This window comes from Bos indicus, chromosome 5 (assembly GCF_029378745.1).
Source record: "Bos indicus isolate NIAB-ARS_2022 breed Sahiwal x Tharparkar chromosome 5, NIAB-ARS_B.indTharparkar_mat_pri_1.0, whole genome shotgun sequence".
Lineage (NCBI taxonomy): Eukaryota > Metazoa > Chordata > Mammalia > Artiodactyla > Bovidae > Bos > Bos indicus.
In genome coordinates, this window is record NC_091764.1 from 107757077 (window position 1) to 107780525 (window position 23449).

General features: G+C 40.3%; 1 protein-coding gene across 3 annotated transcripts in view; it reads right to left on the reverse strand.

Annotated features, from left to right (window-relative positions):
* Window positions 1-576: 576 nt before the first annotated feature.
* KDM5A (lysine demethylase 5A) overlaps window positions 577-23449 on the reverse strand; it is a 65524-nt gene continuing 42651 nt past the window's right edge. Inside the window, exons 21-29 of one of the 3 annotated variants that reach the window (XR_011566793.1) lie at window positions 23141-23320; window positions 21813-21974; window positions 19632-20183; window positions 19286-19429; window positions 14511-14670; window positions 13434-13654; window positions 11300-11710; window positions 10584-10674; window positions 5385-5458 (exon numbers count right to left, since the gene is read on the reverse strand). Coding sequence is in view for 2 of the 3 variants with exons in the window: in XM_019961703.2 (XP_019817262.2) it covers window positions 4706-4912; window positions 11300-11710; window positions 13434-13654; window positions 14511-14670; window positions 19286-19429; window positions 19632-20183; window positions 21813-21974; window positions 23141-23320 (2037 nt within the window). In the remaining variant the exon portion in view is untranslated. Of the gene's footprint in view, window positions 4913-5384; window positions 5459-9283; window positions 10675-11299; window positions 11711-13433; window positions 13655-14510; window positions 14671-19285; window positions 19430-19631; window positions 20184-21812; window positions 21975-23140; window positions 23321-23449 lie in introns of those variants that run through there. The other 2 variants (XM_019961703.2, XM_070790321.1) reach the window with 2 other exon arrangements.

The following is a 23449-nucleotide window of genomic DNA, read 5'->3' on the forward strand; positions in this document are numbered from 1 at the left end:
GAGATAATTAGATCTGCCTTCTTGCCACTAATTTCTACTCCCCAACACATATATAGTTACACACTTAAAAGTCCAATTTCACTGCAAGCAGAGCCTTTTTCATCAATGATGGGCCCTTTGCACCTACGTGACCTGGTAACCTTGGCAAAGAGAAAACAAGCACTATTCTCTGAAGTAAGTTTGCAGTTTGAACTAGTTTTAAGTACAAGGAGGCCAAAGGGAAAAGGGCCTATTTCTTCATTTCCCCTGGTATGACTGGCTTGCTGCAAAGGGGCACCCGGCTTGAGAATCAGCAGTGGGGAAATGTCTGCTTGGTCATCACTGTAAACAGACAAAGTTGAAATCTGCAGGAATCACTTCGTCTACTTCACACTTTCTGAAGACAACTATTCTCAGCAATGCAACAGGCTAATCACACCACTGGTGAAGTTATTTGAGGCCAGTTTTTTATTTTAGAGACAGCAAATGCACAGGTTAAAAGTGGCTCTCAGGTCATCAATACAGTGACCACAATCTAGCTTGGCTTGGTTACCCTGGAGTTGCCACCAACATGAATGACAGAGCAGGGGGCCTGAGTTCACACACAAAGCTTTTATTTTTTTAGATGTAATGCAAATAACCATATCTAATATTTTTTTTTTCAGAAAACAAAAATAAATGCAAAACATGCTCAAAAAACAAGAAATCAAGTTGTACTTTTCATAAGGCACCACCAAAAACCCTGGTAAATTAGAGTCCATATTATATTTAAGTGTCTCACTAAGGGGTAAATAAATATGTAAGGGGATAGTCAATAAGTCTTGAGGTTTACAAAAGACATTCCTGTTTGGACATCTTGGAGTATTGCAAGAGTAAAGACTGAGCAGGGTGTGGCTGTGAACACCTGTCACATCCTTTTCCAGTGCACGTCGTTCGGTCGTTGCATAGTGGTGACTGGATACGGTCCAGGCCAAGAGAAGACGCCAACCCCAGATACATTAATATCCATTCTTTCCTTCTCCTGCGGTAAACGCTAACTGCCACGGCACACCCATATCCAAAGTAAAGATAAGCTTTGATTATTTGGAAAAAAAAGGGGGGGGATTTCAAAAGGTAAAAAGCAAACCAAATGCCTGTTTTTAAAAATTTATATTACTGCAAAAGTAACTTTTTACACACATATGAAGCTAGTTCATATATAAACTTTACTGAACCCGGTTACGTGTGGGACTTCACCTTCGTTTTCCCACAATTTTCAAGTTCCACTTCAACTTTCCACTTTCTCCTTGGAGTGGCTCATCCACCTTTTGAAAGAAGGGCTTTCGCAGTTTTCCCTCTCCCCTCCCAGGTAAAAGCACTGGCTGGCTCTCACGTCAACGTACTACAGAATCCAGGGATTGACCAGTAGGGAGTTTCTCCTACAGCTGCAGAACTGCATCAGAATTGAAGAATTAAGAGAAACAAACTTCTCAGACACGTTGAAGATAAAGGTGAAAAGGAAAAGCACAGGTGAAAGCGTCCTTGGCTCACGGGTCAGCCCTCACTGGCGTTTTGATCACTAAAGTACGTCATGGGCAACCACAGGTTTCACGTTTGACATTTCAATTATCCAAAGCAGGACGTGCAGCAGCTGTCACTCCACGAAGCCCAGGTCTGAGTCACAGAGAGCTGGGGACTGGCCGCCCGGCAAGGCCCTGACCTGGCGCCTCCATGTGGCTCTGCTGCGGTCACTACAGGCAGTGAGGCCAGCACCAGCCAGAGGGACCACGGGAGGGCTGTGGCCCCACGTGCAAGGGGCCGAGGGTCTACTCTTGGGCTACCGATTTTCATCTTCCCTTCTCTAATACTCGCCAAAATGCTTTATAGTGAACATAGTGAGAAATGCCTTTGAAAGAATTATTACAAGAAAGTTAAAGTATCAATGGGGAAGAATTGTGACTTGAAGGAGACAGGAAGGGTGAAAAAACATTTTAAATCGAATTTTAATTTGACATGCTACACCACTGCAGAATGGGTTTAAGCTGTAAATATGTAACTTCCTCTAAGTGAAAAGTTTTATACTAGAGAATCAACATTTCTTTAAACAGATGAATCTTAGTCCACTAATTGCAAAATTATACATTTTATGTATTTTTCTTCTTCTTTAAACTAATTTCACTCATCTGTTCTCAGCCTGTCTAAATGGTCAAAAGTCAGAGCAAATTCCTGTGACTTTCAAATTAATACAGAAAATCCCACAATATCAATTAAAGGAATCAGGTTTCAAAATGTCTGAAGATGAACAGGAAGCTATTCATGGTTGGGAGATTGCCTTGCGACTTTCTCAGGTCAAACATACAGGCAAATGCTGTATTGTGGATATAAATAATTTCCTAAACAGCCCTCTCTCCCCATCTCCCACTCTCCAAGAAGCAGAGCCATCTTTCTCAGCATCCTCATGTCCCTCTGCTGACAGCTGAAGGGAAAAGAAGGTATTTTAAAGCGTGTTCCAGGCAGCCATCACTGAAGACTGCAATCAATTTTTAACCCACAAGTGTCTGAAGGCTTTTACAGAGAAGACCAAAAAGCAAAAAAAAAAAAAAAAAAAAAAAATTGTGCTTTCTTCTATAATATAACCAGATGAAACTCTTAACTAAGTAATGGTATCTTTATGTACATTAAGCAAAATGAAAACTTATGAAAATAGTTACCTTGTAATTTCCACTGAAATCTTAAATCATACATACACTTGAGATGAAACATTAGGACCCATGCACGTCAACACTGATGAACTTCTTAACATTCAAGATTTTATGATACCAGGGGAAGAGAGACGGGAAGATTGGTAATAGGAACTATAGAGAAAGCATGTCCAGAAACTGGATTTTACAGGAAAGGTTTTTTAGGAAGAGGTCTTTTGAGTTAAATCTCATACCCACTCAAACTGTGACTCGACAGTACATTTCGCTTCTAGTTACTAGAAGACATTTCTTTAAAAAGGGAGGACGAGAGTATTAGCTGTTCTCTGGGCCCATCTTGCTCCTCCCTTTAAAAGGAAAACTGATGAATTTATAAGCCAAACCACATATTTTCAACCCAAAATAAAGGGACACAGGATAGTGAAGACGAAACACCGTTTTCAGCTTGTTTGGTGGGTCTTTTTTGTCCTTAAAAAAAGAAAAAAAAGAGTCCCCTTCTAATAAGAGCTTCCCTAACACCTCCAAGAGGACAGAACACGACAGGAAGGAGGACAACACAGCACCGTCGTTTCAAACTTTCACAAACAGAATGGAACAGAACCAAACAGAACCACCATTGCAGATACAGCACGATCAGGATTCCCCACAGACAGGGACGAGTCCCCACACACAAAGGAAACAGAATTATCTATTTGGACAAAACAAGATGGACCATCTGGTCAGGCGAGGCTGGAAAAGGAAGTGCTAACTCCATTTACTACAAGGAAGGAGTGTGACTCCTTTATAAAAAGCAAGAAGAGAAAGCAAGCCCCCAAATGGATTTCTGATGCTGAGACTCCGTCACAAGCTGCTGGTAACGGTAAATATATATATATTTATATATTCATATATGTATATTAAAAAAGGAAAAATAATCTATTTATAGAACAGTCAGTAGTCAGAGACATTTAGAAAAAAGTAAAAACAAGTCCTTTTTTCTTTTTTTAAAAATGGATTTACTAAAACAACTTCGTCACCAGAGGTACTCTATGCCCAACTCCTCAGAGAGAAGCCATGGGGCTATGGGATAGCGCCCGCGGCTGGCCTCTGTCAGCAACTGCCAGTCCTGGAACCAGACAGTGGGGCAGGGCTGCAAGGCAAAAAGCTGTTTTGCTGGTTTTGCTGGTGGCCATGCCTGAAGCCTGGTGGCACCTGGTACACTTGTCAATGAAGGTTTCCCCGAAAAGCATGCACCGCTAGCTCAGTGAAACATTCTGACTCATTGTGTCTGCTGCTGCAGAAGCCTGGATCCACGTACCTGCTCTTCTCTAAATGCAGACCCAAAGCAACAAGACTTCTCAAAGCCAAAAAAGGCTGCTTGCCTTAAAATAAAATCTCTTCTTCCCAGAATCCAATCTAGTCAGATTCTGAACTGGATGCTACTCTCCTCCTTAGGAAGATGGGGTGATCTGCCCCTCACTTGGGGTTTTCCTCTTGGTACACACAAGCACACGGAGCGGAGGTTTACAGGCCGGGCTCCCCTCCCACGGCCTCTAACAGGACTATGTTCGTCCTGGTCCTCTCCGAGCTGGACCTGCCAGGCATCAAACGCGGGTCAGAGTGGAAGGAAGCTGGTCCTCTGATTCCTCCCACTGCCCTAAGGAGATCCAAGCAGTCAGTACCTCCCAACAGTGCTGGCTGTGAACCTCTAACTAGTATCAACTGGCCCTAAAACACACCCTTACAAGTCATGCGAGCATACCAATGCAATGATGCCAACCTGCCACCCTAGAGCTCCAGTGTCTGGCCTTAATGTGACAAAGGACCTCAGAGGAGACATGAACTGAAACCCCGGCTGCTGGACCAAGGCAGACACCCTCAGCACACGAGTGCAGACAGAGAACGCGGGTCCCACATCCATGCGCAGAGGAAGTCGGCTGAGAGGACTTTCCCAGAAGGCCGTTCATCTTTGGAAGCAACATTCCGAGTGGACCTAAACCACTCTACTCGATGACTACGGTCTCAGTGTGGTCCATTTTCCCCCGTGTCCCAAACCAACCCAGCGTCTGCTAACTGGTCTCTTTAAGATCCTCCACTGGTAGTTTGTAGCTCATTATGAAGGAAGGGGGCGGCGCTGGCCCTGGGCTGTCTGGCCCCTGCTTCTTTGCACAGTTTGTACAGATGTAGTCTTCACTTTCCGCCATTTCTGGAGAGACCCCCACACAAACTTGGTGAAACCACTCATCGCAGCCACCATCACACTGCACCCAGTCCACCTGTTGGAGACAAGATCGGGGATATTTAGGTTACACATGCAGGAAGCCTGGGATACAAGCAAACCAAAGAGCTGCCTTGGCTTAAATGATAGCAAATAACGGGGATGCCCAGAGATAGACAATAACTTCTTACGGAGTTATTTTTTAAAGAAAGAAGCTGGGAAGTTAATCCCCCCAAATTATTTTTTTTTTCCATAATGTGTCCACAAAATGAGGCCTCTTAGGTACTCCATCACCTCATAAATACCTGGGGCTCCTTGCAAGGCAGAAACATGTTTGAGAAAATTTGACAAAAAAAAGGAACTTCTAATAGAGCAGCCAAGTAGTTTTAGCTAATATTAACAACGTCTAGGCTCTAAGACAATGCAATTATCAGGAAAGGCAGAGTACAACAATGTGAAGGCAATCCTGTGTATTAGCTTTATTTCAAAGAGATAAGCCAAAGTACTAAGAGCATTAAATACCTTTTTAGAAAAGCAGTCACATAGGCCACTTTTAAAACTAATATTTTTTATTCTTCTCTTCTTCCGTTACAAATACAACTCCCTATAAAAAGTTAGCAAATATCAGAGGTCAAATCTTACAAATTAACCAATTAAAACAGTCAAAGACACAGGTCAATAGATCACTCTGGGGTTTAAAATTAAGGTCTGAGTAACTGACAGGTCAGTGGCAGAGGCCTGGCAAGCTGTGACCCTTCAGAGAGGATGGTGACTATAGGAGGCCAGAAAGGGACTGTGGTTTGGTGGCACTACGCCTGGGGTAGACACTTACTGGTGAGGAGATACTGGCTTTGCTATTTGGCAGGTAATTGGGGTGGTTTTTATGGCTATGCCATGGCAGATTAGAACCTTTAAGATAAAAGGGCTTCTTACTCTTCTCTATGCAAGATAAAAGTGGACCATCTCACTAACAATGTCAGAAGCCATGCACAACAATGAACTTTTCTAGAAACCAGAGCAAAGTGAGGAGAATGAAGGGATCCACGAAGTACTTCAGCACAGCTTGTGAGAAAGGACAGAAGGAAGGAGGAATGAGCTAGGAAATAAGTTTCAGGGAAAGTGGGCAGTTCTCAAAATCAGTGTCCACAGACTATAAAACTCATCAAAAGTTTGACAGTCATGTTAGTAGTTTCTGGGTTTTTAATAAAGGGTGGGAGAAATCATTTGTCAAAATTATCTTTTTGCTTTAGTTGTTCTTAGAGTTCTAGCTCTCGAGGGGCCAATACTGTGTGGCATAAAGATTACGGAATTCACTCCGAAGTCCAGACTTCTGATGTATGAGCTGAGGCAAGTCATTCAATCTCCCTAAGGCTCCACATCTCTCTCTGTAACACGGAGACCGAGTCTTACTCATAGAATTATTTACAGCAAGGGGTGCTCAACCTCCAGGATCTAATGTCTGATAACTGGAGGTGGAGCTGCTGTAGTAACAACAGAAATAAAGTGGACAATAAATGTAATGTGCTCGAATCCTCCTGAAACCACCCACTGACTCCAGGCTGTGGAAAAACTGCCCTCCATGAAATCAGTGGCTGGTGCCAAGAAGGTTGGGGACCACTAATTTAGAAGATCAAATGAAATAATGTTTGGCAAGGCACCTGGTCCCCAGGCTGGGACATTGGAGCCATTTCTAAAATTGTAGTCTCCCAGCTCCACTCACTCTTCTTCACACGAAACATTCTGCAAATAACTGCCTGCAGCATGACTCATGCCAGAATTACCTGCTGTGTGTAGCTGAGACCTAGCCCAAACCCACAGACTCAAAATCACCTTGGTGTTCAAACCGGAAGCCTGTATCGTGACCAGCTCCCAGGTCATTCTCATATATTCTAAACCTGACCATCACTTTCACTGTGTGATACTGCTTTCTGCAAGTTCAGAGTGACTTGTTTCCTCAAACGAATTTTTTGTTCTGTAATTGTTTGTATGATATTTAGCTTCTGAAGTCTTAAATGGTCAAAGTGTTCCTACTGTGGCAAACTGCACTGGAGGTACAGAAAACGGAGATGACGACTCCGGTGCAGCAGATAAAAAATAAAGACAGCACAGGCAGGTGAAAGTTTATAGCCTGACAGTGGGTGAACACAGACTGTCTGGCTGTGTGGCGCTGGCCAAGGGACCTGGGAGGACCAGCTGTGGTCCTCTGGGCTGCTCAGACCGGAGGTGTCGTCCGGGTTATAAACACCTGAGTCGACAGGGAACTAACTATTCTAACCAGTCTAGTCCCCACAAGGTAAACAAGTTACAATTTGTCATGATTTGCTGCCAAGAAAAGTTTCTTTTAAAATCAAATTCTGCATCCTGCTCACTGGTTTCTGGTTTCCCAAAATCAAATCTACTGCTCTCTTTCAAATAAGGAAGATGGCATTTCCCCTTTTGAGAGTTTGGCTAGAGGTCCATTCCTAAGCCCAGCTTCCCCACCATTCCAAAAAAGCATAGTAACTTTTCCTGAGACTTGATCCTAGCCTATAGGTCAGACAACAATTTGGCCTAATAATTAGCAGGGAAAAAACGGCCCTATGAATATCTTTTGATCATGCTCCTTGACTAACGATTGAAATTATACTTTTGTCTGGAATGCTAACTGAATCCAGAGGATTCTGAACAGACTGTGGCAGCCTGAATACTTGAGAACAAAGAATCTGGTTAACTGCATAGTAAGTCCTAATAGTCATTTCCCCTTTCATTATTTCTAGGAAGCATATTTATCAAATCAAAAAAAGTAGTTCCTGAAAAACTTCACAGCTATGAGCTGTTCAAATATTAACCGATAAAGAAATTATCGGTTAAATGCGTGTTTAAAAGAGAAATATATTAAACAGAGAAAATTATGTTGGTTTGGCATTTCTTGTTTTGCTAAATGGTTTCATATTTATGCTTAAGAAAAAATATTTGGCATGTTGTATTTTCTTTGATTCTTAGTGCATATTATTACACTGGGAAAAAAGAAAGCTGGTGATTTAGTGATACTTTTAGCTTAGTTACCCAACTGAACTCTTTATATTTTTGGCATTCAATCTCTTTTGCACCAAACTTTCTTGCAAAAGCCAGATATGAAAATTAAAACAATTTACTTAATCAAGTACAACATATGCTTAGAATCCCCATGTATGTTTTTTGGTGCGCTCATCAATAAGTAACCAACCTTTTCAGTCTGCCCGAAATTAACCAGTTTCCCAAGACACAGGAATTTCAGTGCTGAAAGTGACAGCTGGTCACCTTATCATAACATCACCGTAGTTTGTGTGTGTGAGACTCACTCATTTAGGTAATCCAACCTTCGTTTATGCTAAAAGGAGATGAGAATGATAAAGGAACTGATAATGCAAATACTTTTGCCTATATGATTCTCCACAAAAATCCTTTAAAATCAGAGTGGGTAACAAACAATTGAAGTGAGAGAAGTTTATAATCTCTCTTTATTTACTGTATTGGACATCTTAGGGAGGTAGTAATGCTAAGAAGCAAGCCCCAGAAAGAAGGTAAAAAAGCTAAACGGGGAAAAAGTCTATTTTCATAGTGAGATCAAATATTTATTTCAATGCAGAAAAATATTATTTAAATACTAGCTTGAAAGAACTTGCTCCTTCAAGTTAACTCTTGGTACCAGTAAGATTGAATGAAAGTGGCAGAGTTCAGGGAGAAAAAGAATCTGAACCTGAAAACTAATCTTTTGAAAATAGTTAATTATTTAAAAAAAAATTAATTTCAACTTAAAGTCAATTTGATAATGATGGAAGAGATAGTTTTGGGCTTTTAAAACCTTTTACTTTATTCTGATAAAATTTTTCTTTTTTCTTTCTAAAACATCTTTGAAACAGAGGCTATATATATTTAAGTAATCCTTCAAAGTTTTCTCAATCTGCACATTTTTAGGTAAAAGTACCAGAAAGTACTTGTTAGAAAAAAATGTACATTTACCTAAATATGAATAAACTCTAGAAGCTGTGTGTGTTTTTTTGCTATGTAGTATTTAAAGAAAAGACTTCTTTTAAAAACATTCTTTTCTTGGTATCCTTTTGTAGTGAAGACGTATATCATGCATTAATTTGTTTTCCTTAAAGAAACACTACACTTCAAATTGAGGAAGTTGTAAAATTATTTACAAAGGTTTTAAAGAAATACACAGGTAGTAACATTGTGTCAGAAACAAGCTTGGAGCACTACAAAAACTGCAGAACAGCACTGATGGGCAAAATGTGTATAATCTGAAATAATTCCCATTTGAAATTAAACACATTATAGAAATACATCATTTATAAGTTTCTTTTATGTAGCTACTGACAGGGTGAGGCACACCTGTTCACCTGTGTGTTCAACAATCTTTTCTACTAATCTTCACAAATTTCTGTAGTAATCTGTACAAATCTTTTTATATTTTAAACAATAGACATTTTCTCAAAATATGTTGCTATATTTCCTTTTGCTCCATCAAAATGGGGATGATAACTTTCCAGATTTTTTTTTTATTTTGGCCACGCCACCCAGCTTGAAGGATCTTAGTTCTCCAACCAGGGATGGAACCCGGGGCCCCTGCAGTGGAAATGTGGAGTCCTAACCACTGGACCACCAGGGAAATCCCTTTTCTAGATTTTCAAAAAATACAATGTTAAGAGCAAATCTTAGGGCTTATATATTGATCACATTAAATAAGTAAAGCAGGACATGTTAATATATCAATTTTGTAGCAGAAGAGAGAAAACTCTCTGCAGTGTTACATGCTATGGAAAGAGAACAGAGGCAGTAGATGAACTGAACCCTGTTTTAAATGCTAATTAAGCAGAGGAGAAGGGAGAGTGTATTAAGTGAAAAGGAGGGAAAAAAAGAGGAAGGTTATGACGGATATAAACACTGTAGAAAGGATGACGGTAAGTAAGCTAAAAAAAAAAAACACATCTTGCTGCCAATCCTACAACTGGTGAAAATTAGTTAAAGGAGAAAGAAAGGGGAGAAGGTTCTGCCAACACTAAGCTACTAATGTTTCAGGACCCAAAGAGAAACAGGTAACCTTTCATAGCCTCTTTAATAAACAAATTCAGATGAGAATACATTCAAATCAAAGATAAAAATAATTCATACACACATACTGTACCTACTAAGATGCTTTAAAAATGTTTATACTATAGAAAAATGCTTAGGAAATTAATAAAGAAAGATGCGAAACTGGACAGTATGACATGATATGAAACAAACTATACAGAAAAAGAACTGGAAGGAAGCACACTAAAATATTCCCAGTTGTTACTCTCAGAGAGCTGGACTATGGGGTATATATTTTACTATATACTCATTTTCCAAAAGTGAGAGGACCTTTAATAATTTAAACATGTCATGTAGTTCTGGACTGTTTTTGTACTTGCATCTCAATTACCGGAGGGGTGGGGATATTAGTGGAGCACCTGGTCTGGGAGCCAGGTTTCTCCTTGTGGTTTTGCCACTGACTAGTCTATGACTTTGGTTACATCGTTTATCCTCACTCAGTCCTGGTTACATCATTTGTAAAATGAAGAGGCTGGAGAAGGTGACCTCTTCAAGCTCTAACAGTATTTAGCCAAGGAGGGAATAGTGATACAACTGTATTTATTCTGTTTATATATTCAAACTGAGGGGTTATTAAAATTCTAAGAGTCAAGTGGCGTAAGGAGATAAAGTTAAAGCCATGAACTTACTAATAATCTTGATGGGAACACCAAAATAGATGCCTCCAGACACTTAAAGAACTATGATTTTTCATAAAGTCCATCCACTTTTCTCAGAAGTCTGTAACATCAATATTGCCTTAAGAAAGATCATCATGTACTTACTAATATTTAAAGTTTAGGGCTGACATTAAAAAAAAAGATAGTACCTTTAAAGGTCTTCATTATTTTCTGCAAGAAATTTTTAAAAATCATCTTCTATTTAGGAGCATATACATAGGCCTGTGTGTAGCTAAGACACAGACCAAAGGGAAGATTCAACCCAAGTTTTATGTCTTCACACAAATCTCCAGGCAATTTGCTTCCTGGGTCTTAGAACTCTGGCCTGGGACCTTTTAGGCCACTGTGGCTGACTGACAAGGTGCTTAGTCCTCCGGGGCACCCTACAGGGAGGGCACACGACTGCTCTGAGCTCTGCTGAGGCCACACATGGGGTGCACTGCTCCTGGGTACCACACAGCTTCTCTCTGCTCATCTGGGATGTTTCGCTCTGTACACAAATTCTAAAACACATTTCTTCTATTAAAATCTCATAACTGAAAAAGGTTCTAGAAACTATATTAAACATGTGATGGTGCAAGGCCAAATCCTGGGATCAAAACAGACCATCACTATGTCACAGCCTCGTGTGCCTGGCTGCTGCTCCGTGTCCCCGCACACACTCGCTGGGACACAGAGAGACTCACCTTGTCCTTGCAAGGCCTCTGGCAGTTCTGCGCAGCGCACACGGCGTTCTCATCATCCGACTCCTCCGCACCAGACCAGTCGTACTTGGAGGGAATGTCTAGCACCTTCTTCTCTCTCTTCTTCTCGGTGCTCTCTTTCACAAGTTCGACTTTGGCTGCAGCGGCTTTCTCCTTCTTTTTCTTCCTCTCTTCTTCTTTTGCTAGCTTCTTGGCCAGTTTGTTCAGCTCCTTTGATTTTTCTGCACTTAATTTTAATTTCTTCTTTTTAGGTTTATCCATTTTCTTTAGCTCCTTGGACTTCTGCTTTCCTTCACCAAAAAGCTGCTCTACTTTTTCTAGCTTCCGTTTCCGTTTCTTCTCTGAAGAGTCCTTTCCTTTTATTTTTAATGGTTTCTCTTCCATGCTGTCATCCTTCAAAAATATAAAAAGAGAAACAATTTAAAAGCAAGACATTCAAGAACAGTTTTATTCTCTTATATGAGGTATCATGAGTATACAATTTCATAATGACAGGAAGAATATGAATTACCAAGGCTGGGGGGAGGGAAATGGGATTTATTATTTAACAGGTACTGAGTTTCTCTTCGGAGAAGGCAATGGCAACCCACTCCAGTACTCTCGCCTGGAAAATCCCATGGACGGAGGAGCCTGGTAGGCTGTAGTCCATGGGGTTGCTAGGAGTCGGACACGAATGAGCGACTTCACTTTCACTTTCCACTTTTATGCACTGGAGAAGGAAATTGCAACCCATTCCAGTGTTCTTGCCTGGAGAATCCCAGGGACAGGGGAGCCTGGTGGGCTGCCATCTATGGGGTTGCACAGAGTCAGACACGACTGAAGCGACAGCAGCAGCAGCAGAGTTTCTCTTTGGAATAATTTAAAAGTTCTGGAAATGGACAGTGGTAACAGTTGTACAATATTATAAATGTGATTAAAACAACTGAATTGTATACTTAATAAATTTTACATTGTATACATTATACAATAAATATTCTGATATTTTAAGAAGACAAATATAATATTCAAAGAAGGTAACAGTAGAAAATAATGGCAAGCCCTGAATAAAATATCTGACTTATTTTTAGCTTATCGGGGACAGGGGGAAAGGCCAAAAAATTGTCAGCATACGTTATACAGTCTGCAGCATCTGTCTGTAACTGAGACGTAAACATAGAAAGCTCAACATATTAAATGTATACTAAGTTACACAGTAACTCTTTTGGTCTTTATTTACCAGCATTAAAATTCTTAACAAGAGGTGAGGCAGAAAAAGAAATACTGAAAATCATAAGCTTGGTAATTACTTAAGAAATAACACTTCCTAAGATTCTGCAGGTAGAGGATGAGATGATTAGACCACATCACTGACTCAATGGAATGAATCTGAGCAAACTCCAGGAGACAATGGAGGACAGAGGAGCCTGGTGTGCTGCAATCTATATGAGTTTGCAAACAGTAGGACACGACTTAGTGACAGAGCATAGGAATCTGCAGAATCAGACAATACTGGGTCACAAGTATCTTAAACCTATCACACCTTGAATAAGACATTTAACTTTTCAAAACTCTGTGTTTCCTTATATATAAAATCAAATAAGACAGTGGTTGTGAAGAGAAAGCTCTGCTAATTGGAAAACAATATCTAAATTAGGCACCTTCGATCTGACTTCCAAACCAAACTACAGCGTGCCAGCATACAACACTGTACCTTCCACTTCACAGAAACAGTCAAGGAAAAGAAAGATGATTCAGAACACAGCAACCAAATGCCACAGTTAGAGCCTGGGTACCTCCACTTTTACTGCAAGTGTGACTTCAGGAAAGTTTCTGCATCTCTGACCCTTACCTTCTTTAGAGGTAGAAAGAGCTAAACGCTTGCCTTGTCTGTCCTTTCCCCTCCTGCTCAGGATTATAGTATCACAGATAAAAAAACATGGGTAAATTATATAAAAATATATAAACTATGTAAAACCTCAATAAAGAAAACCATAAAGCAGAAATACTTTGGCTTGGTGAGAGAGAAGGCAACTGGAGCACTATCCACCAGTCCTCCCCTTGTGACCTGAGGAACCTCCAAGGAGCTGGGACATTCTAAGTGGTTTAAACCATTGTGTAATAAGCTTCCAATCTGTACCTCCATGATGTGCAGGAATCTATCTTCAGAGGGTGGGTGTGTGGCCTGCAAAATCCGCCATATGTGCTGAGTCTCGTCCAGGGACACCTCCAGGAGATCTCCCACCATCATCAGCTCCTCCAGCTGAGCTTTAGCTCCTGGCGACAACTCCAGCACTGGAGGCTCCAAGCTCCGGGGCACCAAAGGGCTCTTCCGAGGCTGTTTCCGTGGGGTGCTAGAACCTTTCCCCCAAAACAGAAGACAGAACAAAACATGAAAACTACTGAAAAAAGTAATGCTTTCAAAGTAAATATTTAGAGGAATGGTCCCCCTCTTCCTCCAACACTTAATTTAGATGTTTGGATTCACTGTATCAGTATTAAAGTGAAATTTAAAAAAAAACACAGAACAAAAAAGGCCTAGAATTCTAATGACACTCTAAAAAACTGGTTTAGAGTGAAAACACAGGTTCCATATTGTTTATCTTGTGACTGGAGGGGAAAGGGAATGCTCTCTCCATTGTAGAAGATACCGAAAGATTAGACATATAACTGCCACATATAAATAACCCATTATCTGCCTAATTAACAATAATAATATGCTGTCCCATAAAATCCTGAATTTTACTATGAAGACAGAGATAGTCTCCATTTTCCAGAGGTGTGACCTAAAGCAGTCTGACTGATTTTCACTGGGGACAAAAACTAGATAGTGAACACAATAGAAAAATTATTTACCAAGGGATGAAGAATAAAGCTTTTCAAAACCAGAATGAGTATTCTTCAAAAGTAGCAAGTTCCTCAACAACTAATTATAAACAAATAGAGGATAAATAATGACTGATCAGGGGTTTGATAAAATCGGGTTCAGAAGGGGCTGGATGGACTCTAAAGGGCTTCCAATTAGGAGTCAATGATTCTACAGAAATTTTCTATCATTATGACCTAATGACAGAAAAATGCTACCAGAGACTGGATTTTCCAAAGTTGCATTTTTCAAGTTCTACTGCATTTCATGGTCAGGAGCCATACTTGAGGAGAGACTGCCAGTGTGGTGTCAGACTTCTCTTCCCCACACTGCTCCCCGGGGTGGCAATACCTTGAGAGCAGCTCTTAGAAGCGGACGAGTATGCGTGCTCTGCGCAGAAGGAGGGTGCCGTCCACATGTGCGTGACCACTTCCTCAGACTTGATGGGGATCTCTTCATCACAGAAGAGGTTGGGCTCCAGGCTGCTGGAGGACTTCACACTAGCTGTGTCCTGAAGAAGCAGCCAAGGGGGTGCTGAGAATTAGGAACATTTAACTTGTCCCATGACAATAATCTAAGCACAGAGTTTTAATACAACACAGTTAGCGGTGGGGTGGGATCCTTAAATATCTGGTATTAAATGGGAAAGAAAATTTCCACTGGGGAAAAAACAATGATCACCACAGTTTCAAGCCAAAAGTAAAGCTCAAGAGCAATCCACAGAGATAATAGATCTACAAGAAAGCTATGATTTGAAGAATAACCTTTCTATAGTCTACAACACATAAAGACTCCTGTAGCCCTGAGTTAAGAAACTCTGACCATTTAAGAAAAAATAAAATGGACTTAGGAGGGGAATAAAGGTTCAGATGTGGTACCTTAAGGACATGGCTCATTCAATCCTCTCTAAAGGTTTTCAAATCCAGATGCTTACCAGTTGCTACTTTTATTTACCAGCTAGCTGCCCTTACTTAAAAAGCCTGACTGACAGTGTTTTAGGTTATAAATCCTGACAACTTCAAGCAGGTCTCAGATGACTCTCCCCTGAAGTTAGGCTCCACAACCCACATGTACAGCTTTAACGGTCATAGTGCAATCAGGAATACAGAAACCTCAGGTATTTTAACTAGGAGAATTTAATAAAGTGAACTGGCTAAATCGTACACTGAAGGCTTGAAAAAGCAAACAGAAACATCAAAGTAACACCAAGGTAACTACAAGAAAGAGCTGCCATCTCTAGGGCTTGAGGTAACAGAGAAAAGAAGTGGGGTTATTACAACTAGAAAGCTGGGGGCCTGCAGAGCTGGGACCAGACCTGTGAGGAGCAGGCACTGGCCTGTGTTCTGCTATCTCTAACAAAACACAATGTGGCTGGCTTCTGGGGTGCAAAAAAAAAAAACTACACTGGAACCAGCTGCTACTGCCAGGGGAAAAGACAAAACGAAAAACAAATATCCAAAAACCAAACAAAAACAGAAAACAGTAAACAAAACAAGAAAACTGTAGTTCAATGATGGCAGGAATGGAAAATAAAACAGTAAGCCATCAAATCCTTTCTCACTACGCGGGCCTTTTAATGTTCTCTAATGCCCTCTGCTGGCAGAGGGAGGCTGCAGGCAAAGGATAAACGTGCAGAGCATGGGTTGGCAAACCACAGCCTGTAGGCCAAACCCAGCTGCTGCCTGGTTCTTGTATGGAGTGTGAGCCAAGAACATTTTTAAATTTTTAAAGAGCTGTAAAAATAAACAAACAAGAAGACATAACAGAGACCACATATGGCTTGCAAAGCCTAAAAATAATCTACTCTACATCATACATAATATCACTACACATAATGTATGTTAATATATACATGTGGTATTTTACAGGGAAAGTTTACCAAGCCCTGGGGTAGTCCCAGCCCCAGCACCACCAAGAACAGTACACAGGGGAGCTTAGAAGACCAGAGACAACAGCTAAGGACTAACACAACAGCTGACTGTAGGATGCGTAAGAGGAAGACGTACTGTCATCAGAGACTATGCTTAATTAAACAGGATACTTAAAAGGTTTCACAAAGAGACTCTGGAAGACAGTTACAGTCACTGAGAATTTAGGAACAGCAGTTCACATAGGTCTTCTTTCCTGTTTCAGAGAATCTAAGTCCTAAAAGGCCACAGGCCAAGAGAATACTTTAGTACTCGCCTACTGCCGTCCCCAGGTACTTCACCTCACTGACTGGAAGGGTCTTTTCTGACCTTGACTCCACTCATTTCATTGAAACTCAAGCAGAAAATTTTCTATTAAGCTTCTGAACTAGAAGTGAAACTGATCAGAAAATAATGGTTGAAAATAAAGATAGGTAAAAATAAATTTAAAAAAATTACTTCCCTGGGATGACACATGAAATATAATACATAAAAGTTCAATTTAAATCCAACCATGTCAACAATTATATTAACTATAAAAGAAATAAACACCCCCAATTAAAAGACAGATTGTAATACTGCCTAAAAACCCAGATTTAACCATATATTTTACAAATACATATATATGCAGACTGACATACCAGAAGAACCCTACCACATGTGCTGTCTACAAAAGACGCCTTTTAAATATAAAGACACAGATAGGCTGGAGGTAAAACAACTGATAAACAGCAAGCTAAAGCAAATTACTCTTCCTAAGGGGAAAACTTCCAGTTAGTCCCACTAATGGTAAATACACAGGAAGGAGGAATGGCTTCTCAGTGAGCAATGTGTCTTATAACAGATCTGTCACTCCACCATATCTGGTATCAGCAGGACTAAATTCTCAGACAAAATCTACTCTATTTTCACCAAAGCTGAAGCCACTCAAGTATTAAGGGTAGAAAAGAAGAAAAATCAAAGAATCCAAGTGCTTAACTTGCCATTCTGTAAATTAAGCAATTCCTGGGATTAAAAAAAAGAACTTCCTAGGAGATAACAGCCACTTCTATTTTATACCCTCCTTTCTGATGTGTGATTCCACACATGTATGCATTTGGAAAATATAAACTGTACTATGGATGAACAGTCTAATAAAGGTAAACAATATGGTTTAAAAGGAAATAATCATATGAACATCTGAAAAAAACGTTATCCCAGACACAATCATACAAATCTGTAACAGATTCTCAGACTTTGTTTCATTAAATGTATTATTTTCCTGACTAATGAGTTCTCGGAATTGCTGCTCAGATTTTTTTTGTGGTGATCACATGGTGTGACATGCAAAATGAAGTAATCGAGCAATACAATGCACAAACCATCTGCTTTAAACATTTAAATGCTGTGATAACTAAGATCAAATGACTGATTTTCATTTTCTAATTACCTACTCGTCTTCCTAAACCAGCAGGGGCTCTTCATCTAGCGAAAATATTAAATTTAAGCTATTTTAAGGATAAATTCACAGTCACAATCAGGGAAGATCATACAAAGTGAAAAATCACCAAGTCAACTGCCAGTAAGTTGGCAAGTAAGATTTTCATTACACAGTAAGTGCTTTCTCTATAGGAAAACACTCAAGAGCACTTGAAATTTTTTTAGTACAAAATTTTGGAGCACTGAAGATACCAATCAATGTCAAGGTAAATCTGACCTTGAACTACCACAAGTCTTACCACCATTCTTTTACTCTCCTAAGTTGTCAATACACTGCTAACATTATAACATCCACAATCTTATTTTCCAGCCTGCCAACATCCCCTTCTAAGAGAGTGTAAGCTAAGAGCCCATATATACTTTGCAAACAAAGGACTACTCCATACAACCGTATCAAACCACAGTCCTGATCCATAGCCCTGAAATCATGTAATACTTGCGATGTTTTGTTTTCATAGGTTACTGATCTGCTTCCAAGCAAAGTCCATCATGTTTGACAATTCCAGACTACTGGTTGATACCTAACATGCTAGAAAGATAACAACCCAGGTACTGAAGGTCTCTAAGCCAAAACTGCAAACAGGCAATTTTAGTATTAGCTAACTAACCTATATGTGCTGTGGGCAGCATCCCCTTCCAGCTGCTTCTGGTCATTTTACCAGTTTCATACATACAGTCATTAACTTCACATAGCCATTAACTTCAAGGATGACAATGTGCTTCGAACCTCATTTTAAATGCTAATTCAAATTTCAACTTTTCTCAAGTCTTTAATTTATATGATTTTTAAAAAATTCCCTCACTGAAACATCCCCTGGATCCATTTTTATTTTGAGAAAAATATTTTCCAGCAGGTAATTTACAGGTATCTATGATGGACGGTTTCCCTTTATATCCTGGGAGTTCTAATGCCGATGGTATTTGTACTCTAACAGTGAGCTTACCTACCTGACAGACATGCTGAAAAAACAAAGGAAAAGGATGCACCCTAATTTTTTCACACACCAGACTATGAATTCCCTGGTTATAAGCACAGACGCTGAACATTATCTCCACAAAGAAGAATACAAAACACATCAACGGATTCATTGTGAGCTGGCAGGGTATCTGTCCAGATCACGGTATTACTTGACAAAAGATGAACGTCTTAGGCCTGACACAAAACAACAATAAAAGGCCAAGAAGACCCAACACAGAACCTTGCCAAAACCGCCCCTTCACCCCAGTGTGCTGTCACGATCAGAACAATCATACTGAGGGCAAACCCTTTGTTACGTGACTGTAACTCCACAAATTCAAGTCATGGGCCCAAGTATAACGCATCCCTGAATATGACATTCTATCCAGCACCAACCAGATGAGAGATCAGAGAAAAAGACCCAAAGCACAGCTAGAACGGGATTCTTAAAACCTAACTATACAGACTTAAACAATCCAAAGCAAAGAATGCTGAAATCAGCCATGAAATCTTTCAGTAACTTAAACATATAATTCTTCCAGCCCCTCTCAGGAAAATACATACAGGCTTTTTAAAAACATACCATCCTTTATTAAAAAATGTAGCTTCACCAATCTGTATTTTTTTAGAGCACAGAAAAAATGCCATCACCATAAACTCAGGATAGATATAACGACTAGCTTTCTCTCCCTCTTTCAGGCCTTAAACATCAGTGTTCAACAGCTTTTTAAACAAACCCAGTGATCAAATGATCAATCCCCCCAGCCCATCCCTGTAATTACCTTCATATCATAGCCATAGGTCTCCCGAATGTCTTCATCAGAATCTGTCTCCTCATCGTCATAGTCCGCCGTTTGTCGAGGGGAAGAAGACACACTGCTCGCCACCCGATTGAAAGCAGACGGCTGGAAACTAGGCAAGTGTCCCTAAACAACGAGCAACCCAGAGATGAAGAGAGGCCCTAAATACACACGAGTGTTAATGCATGCCTGAGTCCATCAAATTGTAATGAAGCAACTTACTGTTATTTTCCTAATAGTGGTGGGAGATTTGATTTACTGCTTACACACTGACAGATATTGCCCCATGAAATAGGAAAAAAAAGAAAAAACAAAATTCTCAACTTGCCTGCAAGTCTGGGTTGGCTGCAGCTTTCTGGAGTTCTGCACTAATGATCTTTTCAGTTTTCTCCCGAGCTGCCTGCTCCACCATCCGCTGGCTCAACACGGACAGCTTGGCCAGGGCAGAAGACAGCTCGTCTGTGGCTAGGGCTTGCCGGGCCCTGTCCTGCCAGCTCATAGCACGTTCTGTCAAACACTGAAGGGCCTCCCCCTCAGGCAGCCGCACCGGCAACTTCTGAAGGGACACCAGGAGGGACAGGATCGTCTCCAGCCGAGGCCTTCGAGACCGCATGCAGAGAGGACAAAGGAATTTTACTTCCTTAGCCTGCCAGCTAGACCCCTTCTTCTGGGAACTCGATTTAGGAAGAGGAACACAGCTGTTGTGAAACCAGTCTTTGCAGAGCTCACACTGGAGCATAAACCCACTCGCTGTCTTGCGGCAAATGCAAAACTTGACGTCCTCTATGCGGTCCACCATGCTCATCTTGGCGAGGTTGGCTGCCCTGAGGGAATGCATGGCTTCCAGTTCCTTCTGCTCCCGCTCTTTGAAAACTGCCACCTGCGTACAACAAACATTTAACTGAAGGGAGTCACTGCAAAATGTTCCCAAAATACAAAATCTTCGAGCGTAGGGACCATCTCCACACTGCAGACTCATGTTGACAAAGCACTGTCTTTTTTTTTTGGCCACACCTTGTAGTATGTGGGATCTTAGTTCCCCAACAAGGGATTGAACCCACAGCACCTCCACTGGAAGCACAGAATCTTAACCACTGGACCACCAGGGAAGTCCCAAGCACTGTCCTTAAAAAAAAAAAAAAAAAAACCATCGTTTTCCTAAAATTTGGGGCAGCCTGACAGTTTCTATGCAAATACTCATCTGTGACATAAGCAAACTGCCGTCATATATAACAATGTCCAGCAGTCGAGTAGTTAATTCTTTCATAAGGGGCAGGAGAAAGATGGTATGCCTTGAAATCAAGCCACCCTGGTATCAGGCCGGGCTCTTATACATAACAAGACTCCTGACCCAGGTTTTCTGAATCTCAGTTTTCCAAAAAATGAGAATATTAGTAACTTCACTTTGCTGTTTTAAGGATTAAATAAGATAACATACGACAGTGCCTAACTTGGCACCTGGCACAAGATAAACATTTCATCGGTACTGACTCCCTACCTCCTTCTAATTCATTCTCTGGGGGAAGCCCAATACAAATCCATTTTATTTCTTTCTTGGAATTTCCAGCTTATGGAGAAGAGTAAAAAAGGCTGATGACTAATTATAGTAAGGTTTTATGTAACTCATTAAAAAAATATATATATATAAAAACAAAACTTAATTATCATGAATATTATCAGGGCATCTTCTTTTTAAACTCTGTTAGCTTTGAAACTATTTTGAGGCAATTTCAGTGCTATTTGTCTGGCAAGACTGACTCACTAGGTAGGCTAACAAGAAATTATTTCCATCAGCCTCAAACAGGATCATTTGCAGGCAGGAACGGCCATGTGAAGTCACTTAGTGAATGCGCTTCCCCACTATTACATATTGCCCAAGCTCATTTTTATTTTCTACTTCCTCAGGCTCCTTGTAATCATAACATATCCCTCCTACTCTACAATAAAACCCATAATTTTAATTATCTACAAACACTTTTTTGCATACTCACTATATTACTGAATGCTACCGAGAGAGGCAAAGACTGCAAACAGCAGCTGCGTCAGTCAGTCAGCTGGTACCACTCCTTTGAAGAGCACAATAGCATTAAGCACCATTAAACACTCTAAAATCTTAGCCTGGTAATCCCATTACTAAGAGTCAAGTGTAGGAATACAATCTGAAAAAGGAAAAGGCTAAGTCCACTTTGCTATTATCCATAATACTGAACACCGAGTAACAACAAAAATGCTCAGTATCAGAAATGTGTTCAGTAAATTATGGACAATTTGATGGACTACTGGACAACTATTAAAACAACAATAAAGAAGGATATGGAAAGGGCAATTTTAGGGAGAGAGAACAGTTTTTATATACTTTGACTTCAAATATTAAAAAGGTGTGAAATATGTACAACCATGAAGTCAAAGATAAACTATACAAAAATAAAAAGTTAGGAACATAAAACAGTGACTGCTTCACAGAACGCTGCATTCACCAAGCAAATTTAAGAAGCACTCTAACTCTCACCACTGTGGCTGCGTCTCTGGTTTCCTCCAGTCCTTCCTCCAGGTCACTCAGAGGCTCAAGGTCCAGATCCTTTTCTTTTTCTTTTTCTATCAGCTCTTTTACTTTTTTCCTTCTATTTTTTCCACTCCCATAAATACCAATGTCAGTCCGGGGACTAAGCACCTACAAAAATAAAACCAAACACTGAGCTCTGGTTTTAAAAAAATCTCAAAACTGAAAATAAACGTAACCATTTATTGACCACTCACATGTCCCAGACACATTCTTACAAACTTCACATGCATTATCGAACTCAAACTTTCCAACAAGCCTCTGAAGTAGGTGGTATTATCTCCACAAACAAGGGGAACAGGTTCAGAAAGGCAACAAGTTGCCCACAGACACAGCATCAACACCAGGAATCCGTCCTCAAACATGAAACAATCTTATTCCAACGTCTATGCTCTTAAGTATGTTCTAACTGTTCAACATGAAAAGGGTAATGAGCATTTAAATTTGTGCTTCTCACTATTTACAACAACCAAGACATGGAAGCAACCTAAGTGTCCACTGACAAGAGGAATGGATACAGATGTGGTGCATATATACCATGCAATACTACTCAACTGCAAAAAAATAATGAAATAATGCCATTTGCAGCAATATAGATGGACCAAGAAATGATTATACTAAGTGAAGTAAGTCAGAACAACAAATACCATATATCACTTACACATGGAATCTAAAAAAAGAAATACATACCAACTTATTAACAAAACAGAAGCAGCTTCACAGACATAGGAAACAAACATGGTTACCAAAGGGAAAAGGTGGGGGGAGGAATAAATTAGAAGTTTGTGGCTAACAGATATATAATACCTATATAAAAAACAGATAAACAAGGCCCTACTGTATAGCACACGGAACTATATTCAATACCTTGTAATACCTATAATGGAAAATAATCTGAAAAAGAAAATATATATGTATAACTGAACCACTCTGCTGTACATGAGAAACTAACACAACATTGTATGTAAATCAACTGTACTTCCAGGTAAAAAAAAAAAAAATTTAATTTGTGCTTCTGAGAATAATAAGATCTTTTGGTGCTAAGAGTCCATGATAACAACAGAGATAAGATGCAGGCTGACACAGTGTAAGGTGAACTGGAAGAAAGTCTGTTCAGGGTTCCAGATTACTAGCCAACATCTGATACCACCCAGTGGCAATGAACTTGTATAACCACGACCAGATAAACTGACAACCACCCTCACCTTAGGTAATGGGTCACCTACTTCTGGGGAGGGCACTGAAGGGCACGCACATGAAAACAAACCACTCCTCACCTGTAGCAGCGTGTGGCTGGAATTCTTCTTGAGAAAGGTCCTCCCTGTCCGTTCTCTCCAGGCCCGAGCTGCTGCCACTTGAGACTCCACCTGGGGCAGCGCATCAAGACGCACGGGGATAGGGCGGCCTTTAGCAGATAAGCTCTCCAGCTGCTCCAAGTAAGCATAATTACTGCCACTCTGGGAAACAGAAGTACAGCCTTACATAATCTTTGATCTCTCATAGAGTCTGGCAATACACTATTAGTAAATCTTATAAAGAGTTTAGTGCTAACCTTTTCCATTAACTATTAGTCATTAAACCTAACT